This window comes from Schistocerca gregaria, chromosome 1, assembly GCF_023897955.1.
Source record: "Schistocerca gregaria isolate iqSchGreg1 chromosome 1, iqSchGreg1.2, whole genome shotgun sequence".
Lineage (NCBI taxonomy): Eukaryota > Metazoa > Arthropoda > Insecta > Orthoptera > Acrididae > Schistocerca > Schistocerca gregaria.
In genome coordinates, this window is record NC_064920.1 from 573560447 (window position 1) to 573577496 (window position 17050).

At 39.8% G+C, this 17050-nt stretch overlaps 1 protein-coding gene across 2 annotated transcripts in view; it reads left to right on the forward strand.

Annotated features, from left to right (window-relative positions):
• LOC126356558 (dipeptidyl peptidase 9) overlaps positions 1-9164 on the forward strand; it is a 196461-nt gene extending 187297 nt beyond the window's left edge. For both annotated transcript variants that reach the window (XM_050007380.1, XM_050007381.1), the window contains 2 exons: positions 5203-5314; positions 7848-9164. In XM_050007380.1, the coding sequence (XP_049863337.1) occupies positions 5203-5314; positions 7848-7940 (205 nt within the window). In that variant the 3' untranslated portion in view covers positions 7941-9164. The remainder of the gene's footprint in view (positions 1-5202; positions 5315-7847) is intronic.
• The last annotated feature ends 7886 nt before the right edge of the window (positions 9165-17050 follow it).

Below are 17050 nucleotides of genomic sequence, written 5' to 3' on the forward strand. Positions count from 1 at the left end.
CAACAAATTTTCGAAAAAGTCTGAAACTTAACAAATATCCTGGCATGGGAAGCTATAGTCTCTTCACACATCCTTGGACTTAGCAATAGAAAGTTTGCCTAAAAACATAAAGCAATGAAAAGGTTCACTGTGAAATACATCAAAAAAGAAAGGTGCCAGTAGGTGGGAAAGAAATGCTAGTTAGATACTACAACTATGATAAGTTGATATACACATAAAAATGCTGTTACCTGAAAATGTAACTCCAAAAATAAAGTACAGAGAGGATCATTGAAAAATCTTCAAAATGTGATGCTCAAGAAAAATTTAAGTGGAAAAAGACAAAAAATTTGATTATTCCAGGATCCATCCATCATATAGAACTATGGTGATTGATAAGAAAGTAACTATTAACCAGTACAATTCTTTTACTGTGTCTCCACATAAACAAACACATGTAAGTAATCTAAATTTTTAAGAAATGATATTATTTATGTAATATACTGAACAGAATTATTGAAGAGGCATGAGAAATTAATTATCTGTCTATTAATTGCAATGAAGCACATAGTTGTTTCTCTCTAAGTTATTCTTTAAATGTCTTTTCACAGAAGAAATTGATAATCTATACATCAGTAATTCATTATATTCAGAAGAGTGTATGGTTAGGGAGGAGCACCTAATAAGCATTACCAGTGTAGATGAACATCAACTAATTACACAATCACATAGCAAGATCAATCATGTCATACATAAAAAATACATACAAGATGCATTATACCTCAAAGTTAATTGCATAATTAACTCGAAAAAGTTCAGTACACTAACAAAAGAAAAAAAGAAAATAGCAGGGGGCAGAAATAGGTTTGTTGCACACAGTTTACATAATTAAATACACATTTGTACATAAACTCTGGCCAGAATATCCATATGTGAACATACATCGCACTATTTCCTTTGACTGCATTTGTGGATACTCTGCTTTGTAAAGAACCTAACTGACACTTCATTTGTCACATGGAACTGAAGTCTTGTGTGTTGCCCAATCCATATGGATTTGTTGATGAACATGATGACTTTTATATGGTGTGCAGTAGACAGACAAGCACACAGCATATTCAACACAATCATGATTCATAGCACTGTGCAACCAAAGGCATGCCAACTCCTGATATAACTTGAACTAATATTGGATTGCTTCCATGAGTATGTCCTCACATAGGCTGACGTAACAGTGATGTGGCATTGTGTACTAGTACTTCACAAAGAAAAACAAGTGTGAGTACTATGCCATAAGCAAAACTTGCACTGCCCACATGTTGAATATGTAAACAGTCGCAAATGCAATATAGTGTGCATAAAATTATCTTTTTAGTGCAGGAAACTATCATTGGGAGGTTCTTAAAGCCTGCTTAACACTCATAAAAACACTAAATGTATCAGTATATACCACAGTCATTCTCATAAGTATTCCTTCTTTTGTGGTACATTATTGTTACATATTTTCTACAGGATGGATTCCCGATGAATTTTTCTCATAACTGATAATGGTTGAAGTAGAGAGGATTTAAAATGTAGACTGCCAATGGCAAGGAAAGCATTTCTGAAGAAGAGAAGTTTGTTAGCATCGAGTATAGATTTAATAATTTTTGATCTAGAGGTTGGAGTAATGGAGTATCTAAGTGCTGCTTCGTAATCTCTTCAAATTCTTTCTGTGATGAGTACTGCCAGGTCCAGACAGAATTCTTCTGTCTTTGTGATTACAGGAAGTAGAATATATTTGAGGGAGTTCACCTGTGCATTTTTAAAAAAATGATCCTTAGACGAAGGATCCATGTAACACAGGCTGTGAAGCTGTCATTAAAAGTGAAGCACATGATGTAGGGCAGGACGTTCGGAAGCTGGATGGTCTAGCTGTCTCTTGACCACAGTTTGTCATTGGCCATTCATTTGGACAGACTAATAGGTAGTTGTCATAGAAAGCAGCAGTGATTGTAACTTAATTTGTAAATCACATGGCTGTCGGACTAGAATAGGTGGTGGTGGTCGTCGGCGGCAGCGGCGTCGCGAGGGAAATATAGTGGGTTGGATCTTCCTCATTTCAGGGCACAATGAGAATTAGTCTAATTCTGTTGGTGAAAGTGATTATCCCTTCAATCCTGGATGGTACCAAGTGATGAGAGGAGTGCTCCTTTGTGGCTGGACGGTGAACATCTGGGAGGCGATAGGTGACTCAAGGGATAAGGGACGCATATCTGTCAGTGTAAGAGGTCAGGAGGGTAATTTTGATCTCTGAAGTCCTCAGTGAGAACCTTGGTATATTTGGAGAAGCACTGCACTTCACTACAGATCCAATGACGGTGGGTAGGTAGGCTAAGGCTACACCAAATATAAGGGACCTCTTGGTATGGAATGGGTAGCAGCTGCCAAAGTGGAGTTATTGATGGGGTTAGTAGATCTGATATGGACAAAGCTACTGGTATAGCCATCTTTGAGATGGAGGTCAGTATCAATGAAAGTGGCTTGTTGGGTTGTGGGGGACCAGGTGAAACAAATGAAGCAGAAGGTGCTGAGTGTCTGGAGGAAGGTGGATAGGGTGTCTTCAGCCTTTGTGCAGGGCATGACAACTAAATAGCTGTCTGTTGCTGGACTCCACAGGTTTGAACTCTCCATCACTTTTATCGTAAATTAATTAAGCACCCCCTGGCCTAGGCCTTCACAAGAGTCTCCTCTCCAACAGCCTGCACTTCTCTACTCCCACTACAACACTACACAGCCTCGTATTCCACTAATACACCAACTTCTCTTTTTATGCCCCTTCTCTAAGCTACTTCTTTAGCATTTGATTTACCCATCCTCCAAAATTCCCATCTGCACAACGTACGTGGAAGGTCCAACAAATGTCTTGCCACCCTCCCCCTCTGCATCCCATCTTGCCCCCTCGTCCTACCCCCACCCCCGTCTCGCACCCACCCCTGCACCTTGCCCCCCAGCCACCTTTCCCCCACCCCTACAATTTGCCCCCGCCTCCACCCCCCCTCCCCCTTACCCTCCCCCCCCACTCCTGTCTTGCCCACTGTCTCTGTATGACCGAAAGAACAGACACCACACATACACCGAAGCGCCAAAGAAACTGGTAAAGGCATGCGTATTTGAATACAGAGGTATGTAAACAGGCAGAATACGGCACTGCAGTTGGCAACACCTATATAAGACAGCATGTGCCTGGTGCAGTTGTTAGATTGTTTATGCTGCTAAGATGGCAGGTTATCAAGATTTAAGTGAGTTTGAAAGTGACGCTATTGTCAGCGCACGAGTGATGGGACACGTCATCTCCGAGGTAGCAATGAAGTAGGGATTCTCCTGTACAATCACTTCACAAGTGTGTATTTTGAATAACTGGAATCCGGAAAAACATCAAATCTCCGACGGAACCAACGACAACTGAAGAGAATTGTTCAATGTGACAGAAGTGCAACCCTTCTGCAAATTGCTGCTGCTTTAAATGCTGGGCTATCATTGTCAGCATGCAAACCGTTCAACAAAACATAATTGATATGGGCTTTTGGAGCTGAAGGCCCACTTGTGTACCCTTGATGACTGCATGACACAAAACTTTACGTCTCACCTGCGTCTGTCAACACCGACTTCGGAATGTTGGTGACTGGAAACATGTTGCCTGACTGAACGAGTCTCACTTCAAATTTTATCGAGAGGATGGACGTGTATGGGTATGGAGACAACTGCATGAATCCATGGACCCTGCATGTAAGCAGGGGACTGTTCAGGCTGGTGGAGACTCTGTATTGCTGTGGGGCGTGTGCAGTAGGTGTGATAAGGGGCCCCTGATAGATCTAGATATGATCTGACAGGTGACATGTACATAAGCTTCCTGTATGATCACCTGCATCCATTTATGTCCATTGTGCATTCTGGTGGACTTGGGCAATTCCACCAGGACAATATGACACCCCACATGTCCAGAATTACTACTGAGTGGTTCCAGAAACACTCTTCTGAGTATAAACACTTCTACTTGAGCATATCTGGGATGCTTTGCAACATGCTGTTCAGAATAAATCTCAACCCCCTTGTACTCTTACCAATTTATGAACAGCCCTGCAGAATTCATGGGGTCAGTTCCCTCCAGGACTACCTTAGGCATGAGTCGAGTCTATGCTGCGTCAGGTTGCGGTGCTTCTGCATGCTTGCGGGTCCCTACACGATATTAAGCAGATGTACCAGTTTCTTTGGCTCTTCAGTGTATAATTAAGTGATGATCGCCAATGATCTCTAATGTGCAGATGCACAAAAAAATCTTGAACTCTTCTGGGAATCAACAAGATGCTGAGTGTAACAAGGCTGACAAGCAGGTGCGGTAATTAGTAGTGTGTTGTATAAGTTGATGATTTGAGTCTGACATGATGCATTCTGGAATAGTCTGTGCAGAGTGGTTACACCTGTGTCTGGGTGGCATAGTGGTCAGTGCATCGACCTCGTAGGCAGGAGACCCAGATTCGAATCCCATTTGCATACAAATTTTCAACTTGCCCCTTTGATATAATTCAATGCCCACTGGCAGCCTAATGTCTTTAATTCCTCTGTGTCATTGCAATTATGGTATGGTTAGCATTTTGCATTTTGCGTCCCTCTTGACAATCGAGGGCTCAGAGAGACGTTAATTCCATTGTTTGTATATATATTATTCACTTTCTTTCTCTGTTTGGAATGATTTTTGTGAGGTAATTTTAAAAAATTGTACTGTCTCTCTACTTTTGTGTGCCAACCAGATGTCCTCTGATTGCTTGTTTGGTAGGTGGTAAGTAGACACTCCTTTTCTGTGAGAAATATTGTACGTCCTGTTTCTGTCACTTTCATTATGTGATATAATACAAATGTTCTTTTGTAATAAATACATATGTAAATACTACTAATTGATGGAATAAGTATATGGTAGTTGGATTAAACATAAAACAGCTTGTTGGCAATTTGATTTTTAAACTTGGTAAAAGAAACTAAATTTCAAGTTGCAAAGAAAGTTGTGAAGAGGAAATTATAGTGGCAAGGAAGGTATTACTCATTAGTTTCTAGCACTGATAAGGTGCCAAACAGTGGAACAGCTGCAGTCTTTCGAAACTGTTTAGTGACGTGGTTGTGCAAAATTTTCAATCAGTTATAAAATGGAAAAAGATTACATTTATAATTTCATCTCTTATGTTCCAGGGAAAACAGGCTTTTGATTATACATGGACTTATTGATGAAAATGTCCATTTCTTCCACACAAGCCAGCTAATAAGCGCCATGATCAAAGCTGGAAAACCATATCAGCTGCAAGTAAGCTATTATTTTGTACAGAAACGATTGTTTGGCTGTAATTTTTTGGGTAGGGCAGTATTATTATTACAATTACTATTTTCACGCCTGTGTCAGTGTCATTATGCTCCTTTGTCAGTGTCATTATGCTAAAAGTTTTAGATAAGGAGGAATTTCACATGCACACTTTTGATATCAGCAACTAGTTAACAAGATTAGGGTACTTATCACAAGAGTCTCAAAGTTGCAAAAATAGCACAAATTGTAAAAGTTACACACAGATGTTTTTGCTGTTAAATGTTTTTAAAGGTATGGTCTCAAATAAATTGATGTTTAGTTTTCCTCTTTGCTTGTTTTATTGTTCGAAAAAACATAACCTCACACTGTGAGCCTTCCACCTAATCCTTGTGTGAGTCTTCCGCCTAATGCTTGTCATTGATTCATCCTTTTAATTGCTACAAGTGAAGTATAATTGGGATGTTTTTCATTGGTCTACACTGTAGAAATCGATTTTCAGTGCATTTATTTGAAACTGTTCTGCTCAAATATTACTAATAGCTTATATTATTTTAAAATGCAATCTCTCTCTATGGTGAACAGAAATCTAACCTTTTCATAATATTATCATTATTCCATCCTGGATTTTCCATTGTTGGATTTTAAAATTTCAAATTTTCTTAAATAGGGTGGATATTACAAGGTCGGCCCAAGTGTCCCCTTATTATCTCTTGTAACCATAAAAAAAGTTTCAGAATTATAACATAAAACTTGCCGTTACATGTATTTGGCATATTTCAAATGAGTGCAATGAGTTGGTGTTAGCCCCAGTTTCAAATATTCTTGCAAGCCAATCTATGAGGGTGGTTTGAAAATTTCTTGGAATCACAATGAGAGGTCGGCCCTAGTGCTACAAGTTGTTCACATGGTATTCATTGGTCTGTTGTCTGTAAATAAATGCCACATCAGTGCTCTTTGAAGAGAGTTGTGTCAGTGACATGGCTCTGTTGTTGTTTCCATGTAATGATTCGCAAATATCGAAAAAAATAGAGATTTGAGCAGTGATTAAGCATGTCGTAAAGAAAGGTATGAAAGCAAAGGACATTCGTGCCAATTTCCAGAATACATTGGGAGCCTCTGCTCTTTCATATTCAACTGTTGCCAAGTGGACAAATGAATTTAAATTTGGTTGGGAGAGCTTATATGATGACCTGCGCAGTGGTCAGCCAAGATGTGTCACTACTACAGAAATCATTGCAAAAGTGCACAAAATGGTTATGGAGGATCGTCAGTTACAAGTGAGTGAAATTGCTCACACTTGCCAGATATCATCTGAAAGGTTATATCACTTTTTAACTGAAGAATCAGAAATAAGAAAGTTATCTGCAAGATAGGTGCCGCCACTCTTGATGCTTGATAAAAAATGCATGAGAATGGACACACTGCAACCATGTTTGGCCCACTTTAGGAGAAACGAACAAGATTTTTCTTGCTGGTTTGTGACCACAGATGAAACTTAGGTGCACTATTGTACTCCAGAGACAAAACAACAGCTAACGCTTGAAAACATGCTAATTCTCCGCCACCAAAGAAAGCAAACACAATTCCCTTGGTGGGAAAGGTCATGGCATCAGTGTTCCGGGGTGCGAAAGGGATTCTTGTTGTAGATTACCTCCCCACTGGGCAAACAATTACTGGAGAGTACTATGCTAATCTCCTGGATAAATTGCAACAAAATATATACAAAAAAAGGGCAGATTAAGCAAGGGAGAAAGCAATTTTCCATCAAGACAATGCACGTCCACACACGTGCCGTCGCCATGGCAAAATTATACAAACTAAGGTATGAATTGTTGCCACACCCGCCTTATTCACCTGATACGGCTCCTTCAGACTTCCACCTCATCCCAAAACTGAAAATTTTTCTTGGTGGGCGAAGATTCACTTGAAACGAAGGATTGATAGCCGGAGTTGACTACTATTTTGCAGGCCTGGAGGAAACTCATTTTTTAAATGGGATCAAGGCACTGGAATGTCATTGGACGAATTGTATCAATACATTGAAAAATAAAAAAAGTTTCATTGATGTAACTAATTTTTTCTATTCTGTTCCAAGAACTTTTCAAACCAGCCTTGAATTTTGTGTGTGTGTGAGTGTGTGTGTGTGTGTGAGTGTGTGTGTGTGTGTGAGTGTGTGTGTGTGTGTGAGTGAGAATGAGAGTGAGAGTGAGAGTGAGAGTGAGAGTGAGAGTGAGAGTGAGAGTGAGAGTGAGAGTGAGAGAGAGAGAGAGAGAGAGAGAGAGAGTGCTTGGTGCTCAAAAGCTTCCGGATATCTGTGAAAGACATCTTCCAAACACATTGTAACTGACATATTACTGATGTAGAGGTATTGTACATAAAATGTGACTGATGAGGGGGTTATACACTTGAATTCTGCTTTGGCTAATAAACATTTTAAGTGCATCTCATGTTGCTTAGAAGGTGTTAATTACCTGTATTTTGCCATGCTATCTGTAATTGTGTTCTCACTTTACATTATTTTGTCCTACTGTTCCAGGTGTACCCAAATGAAAGACATAGTTTGAGAGATTTAGATGCCAGCAAACACTATGAAACAATGCTCCTTTCATTCCTGGAAAATTATCTGTAGTACTGTTGTGCAAGATAACTTACTATTCTACAAACCAATATGGTTTGGTTTGGCCTATAAGAGCTTAATTGAGATTGCATCTGCTCGACTGTGTAAATGGCAAGAGGGCCTTTTTTGATTAATGGCTGAACATTTTGCACATGGCAGCAGAAATTTGCTTCACGGTGTTCAAGATGTGTTCATGTAAGGTGTTGTACATGTGTGTGTATGTGTGTAAATTTCATGAGGTATTGTTCATGTGGACTGTTGCACAGTTCTGAGGTTCTGTGATCCCCACCCTCCCTCACTCTTAATTTTTTCTAATGCAGTCTACAGTCCGTAGAATTCATGACGTTTTTGAAACAAATAGTGTAGAGGTATGATAACGTGGCAGGGATCTCCTATTTATTGTTTTAAATTTGTATTTAATTTTCATGAGTTGAGTTTGGACCTTAACTTTTCTGCTGTGAAATGGACTGTTGATTATGTAATTTTGCTGTGGCCATTTGAGGGGCTGTTAAACTATTTAGTTTGTAAGTAAATGCATCAGTATCATCAGATTAGATCTTTTTTCTGTTACTTCATTGTTTTTGATCTGGTGATATGTTGTTTTAACAGACTATTATTTGAAGATACTTGTTGAGCATTTTAAATCTGTATTATTTTTGACAATGAATGATCCATAATTGAATTATACACAGTATTTGTATATTTTGAGAATTTTAATCAAGTGTAAGCCGGATCAGCATTATTCATACTGTCCTAAAGAGTCATAATAAATGTATTTCTTGTGTAAAATACATTTTACAGTATTAACATACAAAATAACTGCCAATATTCTTATGTAAATTAGTATATTGCATTATTGTTTCTTATATTATCTCTAGTGGTTAAAATAGCAATACAATGTGCAGCAAGAATATTCTTATTCTTAGAAGGAAGCTTGACTGTTGGTAATGCCTTCTGGAGCCAGAACATTGCTAGAATAATAGAAGTAAAGTGGAAGAAACATGCAATATAGCCCAGTCAGATGGAACCAAGAGAATATTTGCATACAATTTCCATTTTGTAACTCAAATCGTACATAAATATCACAGTTAATGAGATGTACAGAAGCTCTTAAAACTTTCATTATGGCACTGTATTTTCTGTGTCAAACTTGTGATATATGAAGTGGCAAAGGATGGAAATTGTGTAATTTTGTCATGAAGCAGAGGAATAAAATGAATTATTGTTATAGCTCAAGTTTTATTTCATTTCTGTGTGTTGTTTTAATGTTTTTCAGTGAAGTATTATAAGAAATGGGCCCCACTACCATAGCAATAAATAGTTGAAGTTGGTGTTATTTATAACTTTGCTGCATGTGCTACCTGACTTCATTGTTGTGGTAAGAAGTTGTTACAAAATATATGTATATGTGAACATATGTTTTAAATGCTGGAACATCATCTTTTACAATTTATAGTGCATGAACAAATAAGAAGAAACTCGCTCAAGGTGCCTATTTATTATCCAGAGACATAACTACAATGTTGTGATCATAAGATCTCTTGTGTACTAAAAACTGTTATTAAAGTGATGTAGTTAGAAGATACTTGTGAGTAATGGGAAAAAATCCATTTTTTTCTTCCAAATTGTTCCTAGTCTGTGTGGTCATTTTTGTGTGTACATGAAGATGTTTTTAAAAACTACAGAAGACAGAGAAAAAAAATCTGCTTATGAAACAAATGCTTTCGAAATTGGAAGTTCCTTAATTTGGGAAAATATGAGTGTAATCAGGAATTACTAATTAGTTCTATTTGAAAGGCCAGTGTCGAGAGAGATGCAGCAGGGCAGGACAAACAAAAAATCCAATTATAACAACAGGCTTTGAAAAACTCATAAGTGGCAAAGATGATAGCAAAGGTGTACAAAGACTGATAACAGAAGCAAAGTGGGCAGAGAAAGAAAGGAAAGATACAAATTGTGTGTGAGGAGTTGAGGTAGGAATAAAAGATGAGAGATATTAAAGATCAGAAACAGCAGTAGAACCTAGAAAAACAAATGTATGAGAAATAGTGGTTGTGTTGGGGAAGTTCGAGGCCAAGGGGATCATGGCAGAAAAGTTAAAATACATAGATAACAGTGCTGAAAAATGTACATCGATGAGTTAGAACATTACAACCACTGCCCACTGTGAGACTGAATGCCTCATGGTAGCACTGCTTGCATGTGATGCTGTGAGGAAAGCATACAAGTGGAGCAGAGATGAATGGGGAATCATACGAATGATGGTGTGGGCCATAAATTGAAAGATTTGCTGCCATTAACATCTTTGATAAAGGGCAGATTGTTATGCCCAGGCTGTGGGAAGGCACATATAAAAAAAAAAAAAACAACAAAGCTGGTTGACTGTTCACATGCTACTATCAGGAAGAGGAAGATGAAGCTGGTCAGTTGTTCGTGTGCTACTGGCTGGAGTAGATGTGGAAATTGGCTAAAGGACAGTGAATCTAAAGTAGGTGACAAGTAGTTGGGCTTCCTTGTCTCATCACAGAACATTGAGGATGGAGGTTTGATCTGTTTGGATCTGACAGTAGAGTGCAGTACTGGCTCAGACACAAGTGTTCTGAACATTGGACTGCCCCATCATACGATCCCAACCTGTTAAAATGTTGATCCAGTTTCATTGTTGGCTACGAACGTAATGCACATGGGATCATCAAGAATGGGCCATAGTCAGTGGAAACATGTCACCTGGTCAGATGAATCCTATCTTTTCTTACACCAGGGCAATGGTTGTCAGGATACACTGTCATACGAGTGAACGAAGGCTCAAAACATGAACTAAGCCATAGATGCAGGCCAATGGGTGAACTATCTTGCTGGGGGTGGGGGCGGGGGAATTCATGTGGACTTCTATGAGACCTGTGGTATTAAGTGAAGATACCATGACAACTATGGACCACGTGAACATTAATGTGGACTGCCTGCATCACTTTGTGCTTAATGTCTTAATTGTGATTGATGATATCTTTCAGTAGGATAACTGTCCATGGTGTCTGAATTGTGCTACAGTGGTTGGAAGTGCAAAAGAACTCATGTTGATGTCTTTGTTGCCAGATTTGCTTGATCTGAATCTGATGCAACATACATGTGATCCCAATGAGCACCAGCTCCTCACACACAAACCACCAGTTCATAATTTACGGGAAGGGAATTGTGTGATATGTGTAGCAAATTCCTATCTGCAAAGTATAAAGTACTGATGTGTGGAGAAAACATTGCCTGAAAGGTGAAGTAAACACAGAGCTTACAGATTTTAAACAATGGAAAATTCAAGATGGAATATGGCAGTATTAAGAAAATGGTACATTATTTCTCGTCATATAGCAGAGATTCTGAGCTGCAAATAGACACAACAAAAAGACTGCCAAACAAGAAAGCATTCAGCCAAAAAGGCCTTCATAAGTAAGCTTTCGGCCAAAAAGGCCTTCATCAGAATCTCTCTCTCTCTCTCTCTCTCTCTCTCTCTCTCTCTCTCTCTCTCTCTCACACACACACACACACACACACACACGTGACATCAAACTCAAACTTGGCCATAAATTAAGGAAAATACGCACTCCCTACGAAATGCCAGATGTAAAATCACCATCTTGACAAAATATTGCTAAATAATAGCGAGAGCATGTCATTAAACAAAAGTAAACCCATTTTTATTAAATGTGACTGTTAAATAAAAATGGGGGCTCGTCATTATACCAAAGTAAACCTGTATTTATTAAATATGATGTGCACCCACTCTTAATTAATGATCTTTTTACAAGATGATGATTTTACATCTGGAATTTCTGGGGAATGAATACTTTTTGTAATTTATGGCCAGTTTTGAGTTTGATGTCCTGCAATATATGATAATGATGTAAACTCAATCACTTGAAAATGACATAAAAGAAAGACATTGAAGAAACAACAATACAGTCAAATGACAGTGCGTTCATTTAAAAATGTGTGATAATGTTTTATGTCCTACTGATGTAAACACTGCTTTGCAGCATATCTGTGCAAAAAGTAAATAAAAAATGTAAACACAAATATGATGTCACTTGTTTCACAAATTACTGTGGATTGATTTAGATGTGTATTAGTTGTAAGGAAATTTTAGTGTGAAGTTCTGGGAGGTTACGTAGAAAAAGCTTAGCAGTGTGAACTTCTGTGAAGGTATCGACTATGTGATGATGGGATAGATAGAGGAATAACATAGGATATGGCGATGATGTTGAGGATTGGGACAATTATGAATAGCTGCTCTGGAATGTGTGACAGAATAAAGGATGGGGTAATGTGGATCTCACTTCTAAGCTTTAGTTCATCGAATCACATTCACAGCGGGAACTTGGATGCTTGTTTGCAAGTTACGGTAGCATTGCATGAAGAGAGACATTTTTATTGTTTTTGGGGCATCATCATAGTGGTGTGCACTTAAAAGGGTCAGTGGTGGGGCAATGTGCAGGGCAAGGAACAATGAACCATGACATTCTAACTGGTGCTGTCTTTTGTCATGTCTCTCTGTAACTTGAATTTTGAGTCATAAAATATTTATCCCTGATTTTTATCTTTGTTTTGGTATGGTGAAGATACTTAGGCAATTAAATGCTCATTAAGGGTGACATAAATTAAACACTACTAATATTATGTTAATAAGTTGAGCAGTACTTTTCCCAGCGTATAAACTTTGCTAGGTAGAGTCTTAAGCAGAAACAGTGCCAAAGTGTGACACCTCAGCATTGCCAGTCACTAAAGAGTAGGCAACAGCTGAAGTGTGTGCTGTGGACACAGAAAAGAGATCACACTTGTGCTACTGCAAAGTATTCTCCATATCTCCCTGCACAGAAAGCATCACGAAGCCACTTTCCTTCTTGCACACCAGTGTAGTGCTGGGTCTTGCTGACATGGTACAGGAATTTTGTTTCTGGAAATTGTGCGCACATGCACGCTGAGTCTTGTTCTCATGGTGTGTATCCTTTTGTTTCTTTCTTGATTGTAGTACAATTTTTGCGATAATTTTCCTCAATAAATGCGGTTATTTAAGGAAAACCAACTCAAATGTTTGCATGGTCATTTCTATATTTTTAGTATATAGAATAGTTTGTCGCATTGAACTCTAGTGCTGATAAATAAATAACAATGGGAGAACTTAATAGCTCATCTTTAAAGTTAGGCTTGAAAATACATGTTAATATAACTAAAATAACATATACTAGTTAATGCACTGGAAAAAATATCCTACAATTTAACAATGAAGTCATAAAAATGGCTAATAAAATTTGATCTTGAGGATTGAGTGGATGGAGAGAAATCAAAATAAGTAGAACAGTTCAAGTGCAAGATACAGAACAAAGTTTCCAAAGCATTTGAATAAGAAAGTCCACAGTCCAAGTATGCTGTCAGCAGTCAAACCAGAGGCATGCACCAACAATCCTCCCATTTATTCTGGAATAAAAATAATCAGTCAAGTGGATACTAAAGTTCTGAAGCCATATCATATATACACCATGGAAAAATCAGCAGCAGGACTTCCATATTCCCCTGCTTCGCAGCTGTAGTTTCAACTGGTACACAGGCTGCACCTAATGAAGCAACAGGTTTTGAATCTTATGCTGGTTCTTTACCAACCTTGTCAAACATTTCAGACTCCTCATGTTTTCCAAAGGAGTTATAAATTATGAAATGTAGTGTCAACTTTACATAAAGATAATTTTCATTTATGATGACTGCCGTATAATGTGGAAATACAAGACATTAATACTGAACTGTTCTTGGGCATCCATCTGGGTGCAGTCATCTTTGTAATATGATATTCTGGCAGCGTACCTTGCCATCATCCTTAGGTCATACCTGTAGAATGAGCATTTTTGCTACATCCCACCTCCTTCATACTGTGATCTCTCTCCAGCCCTTCCCCACTAACCAGTTGCATGACATGTAAGGTGGAGTGCTGGGGTGATGTCATTGCTGAAGGCTGGGTGTGAACTCGGGTCCCTCAGTGCTTGTGAAGCCGCCACTGAGTGCGGAAGTGGCTCTCAGCTGACGCTGTGATTTTAGTTGGCTGAGTGCTGGGTCCCAAACTTTGCTTATGGTATACCAGAGTTGCCACAAGTTTCCCCAAGTGAAATTCCCTGACATTACCGTGATTTTCAGGCAGGTTTTAGTGTTTTTCCCTGATAAATTTTAAGATTTCAAGGGTAAGTAAAGCCATAATTGACAAAAAAGTGTAAGGACTTCCATATTTCTCCACCATTCTGTTTTGTTTTGTTGTAGGGTGCAAAAACAACTAGGGTCATATGCACCCATGCCAAAAATGTGAAACGTACAGAAAAAGAGAGGAGTTAAAGATGACTACATGTCAATCCCCAATGATGGAAGAGAAGGCAGCTAAAAGCAGGAATGTGGAGACAGGTGTATAACATACAAAAGAGAGAAATGGAGGTTCAGAACTAAAAATTAAATGGCCTTCATGATATTGCTATAAAGAATAAAAAGTAAAATGTGGTAGAGAGCCTGCATGTCCTTCACTGAAACGGCTGATAACTCAGATGGCAAACTCAAACAGGAATGTAACTGGTCCAAAAAAAGGCATTCTGTCAGGAAATGTTAGATAATTAAAAGTTGGATGCAATGTGCCCAAAGTGGTGAGGGAGCACCACTTAACAAGTAGCGATGGCTAAAAAGGCAGTGTCCAGTACACAACCAAATTAAAATAACCTCCTCATGGTGGGAGGGGCAAGAGGAGGTCGCCCAAGACACTGGGAGGGGCTTAACAAACCAAAGCTTATTCTCACGAGGGGAGGAGCAGTGGCAATCCAGAGTCGCAGCACCTCCTGACAGATGACAACACAGAGATTATCAGAGGAAATGTAATAACTAGTGGGCTGAGGTACAAGGAGTGCAGCCTTGGCAGCAGTGTCAGCAGCCTCGTTTCATGTCAGATTGACATGACCAGGAACCCACATAAACATCACAGTGCCTTCATCAAGAGTGAGCAAGTGCAAGCTGTCCTGGACCTGTTGCACTGAGAGATGGGCAGTGTACAGTACACAGAGGCTTTGAAGGGTGCCGAGAGAGTCTGAACAGATGACACATTTAAAAAGCCTGTCTCGCTGGATGTACTCCATGGCCTGCTATCGGGCAAAGAGCTCTGCTGTAAATACTGAGCAGTGTGCCAGAAGCCAATACCAAACAAACATCAGCTCAAACAATGAAGGCACACCCAACACTACAGTCAGTCCGAGAGCGATCGGTGTACACAAAGGTAATATCACGAAATTCCATGTGAAGGTTGTGAAACTGAAGTTGACAGAGTGAGCTTGGTGTAGTGTCCTTAGGAAGTGAGTGACGGCCAAGATGAACAAGGGACACCGCACAAAGCCAAGGTGGTGAAGGGTACACACCTACAAGCAAAATTGCTGGGAGCGTGAAGTTAACCTGCCAGAGCAAGAGCCGAAAGTGAACTGCAGGAAGTAACAGAGAAGAGGGATGTGCCCCATACTCGCGATCAAAGGAGGAGGCAAAAGATGGGTTGCCATGCATGGCAGACAAAATGGCATGTGTATCTGCTGAGGAGGAAGTCAGCATAGGACAGTGGTAGTTCGGCAGCTTCTGCAAACAGACTAGTGTAAAAGGCGCCAGTGGCCAAACAGATGCCATGATGGTGGAAAGTATTGAGGCAGTGTAAGAGGGACGGATTTGCAGATGCATAAACAAAGCACCCATAATCTAGTTTTGAATGGACAGTGGACTGGTACGAAAAGTGGAGTGTGGTTTGATCTGAACCCCAGGAACTACCATTGAGGACATTTAGGACATTAAGGGACCATGTACAGTGAGCTGCCAGGTAATACATAGGGAGGACCAAGAGAGTTTCCTATCAAGGAGGAGCCCTAGGATTTTTGTAATTTCAACGGATGGAAGAGCAACAGACCTAAGATATAGAGATGGTGGGACAAACAAATTGCATTGCCAGAAGTTCATAAAAAAGGTTTTGTCAGTGGAAAAATGAAAGCCTTTGACAATGCTCCATGAGTAAAGATGATCGAGACATCACTACAGATGCTGCTAAATGAGACAGGTCCATTAAGAACTGCAACAGATGGAAAAATTGTCAACAAAAAGGGAGTTGGAGATGCCCAGCGGGAGACAGGCCATTATAGGGTTAATGGCAATAGCAAAGAAGATGACGCTCAGGATGGAACCCTGAGGCACACTGATTTCCTGGATAAATGTGTCTGACAAGGCAGAACCACATGTACTTTGAAAGCTCGGTCTTTTAAAAATCCCTCAAGGAAATGGGGCAGGTGACCATGGAAGTCACTCATATAGAGAGTATGGAGGATACCAGTTCTCCAGCAGGTGTCGTAGGCTTTCTCCAAATAAAAAAAAAAAAAAAAACACAGCCAAAGTCTGGGATTTCCACAGAGAAACATTCATGATATGGGTGGATAAAGTGACAAGATGGTCAACTGCAGAACAGTGCACTCGAAATCCAAACTGTGCAGTGGTTAGTAAATGTGAGACTTGAGCCACCATACCATAACAGCCCTGGCATGAATCATATGTTCCATCACCTAGCAGACACAGCTGGTGAGAGGTATGGAGTAGTAGCTACAAGGAAGGTGTTTGTCCTTAATGGGCTTGGGTATGGGTATGGGTACGGCAATGGTTTCACACCAGCATCTGGGAAACTTGCTTTCCGCCCAGATGCAGCTGCACATATAAAGCAGAAAGTGCTTGCCCCAAGAGAAAGGTGATGCAACATCTGAATGGGAACAGCACTTGGCCCTGGGGCAGAGGCTCTGAATGAAGTGAGAGCATGATCTAGTTCCCTGATAGCAAGGTGGCATTGTAATACAATTCTGAGAAGAGAAGGGTATCGCCTGAGCCTCTTCCACTTGTTTTCAATGGAGGAAGGCAGGGTGATAGGGTGAGGAGCTCAAAATATCAGCAAAATGAAGGCCAAGGTGTTGGAGATAGCAATAGGGTTCATGATGCCATCATCTGCTACTTTCAGGCTGGAAATTGGGGAGGGGATCTTGGTTCCAGAGACCCATTGAAGGCTGGTCCACATGACAGAAGAGGGGGGGAACTGTTAA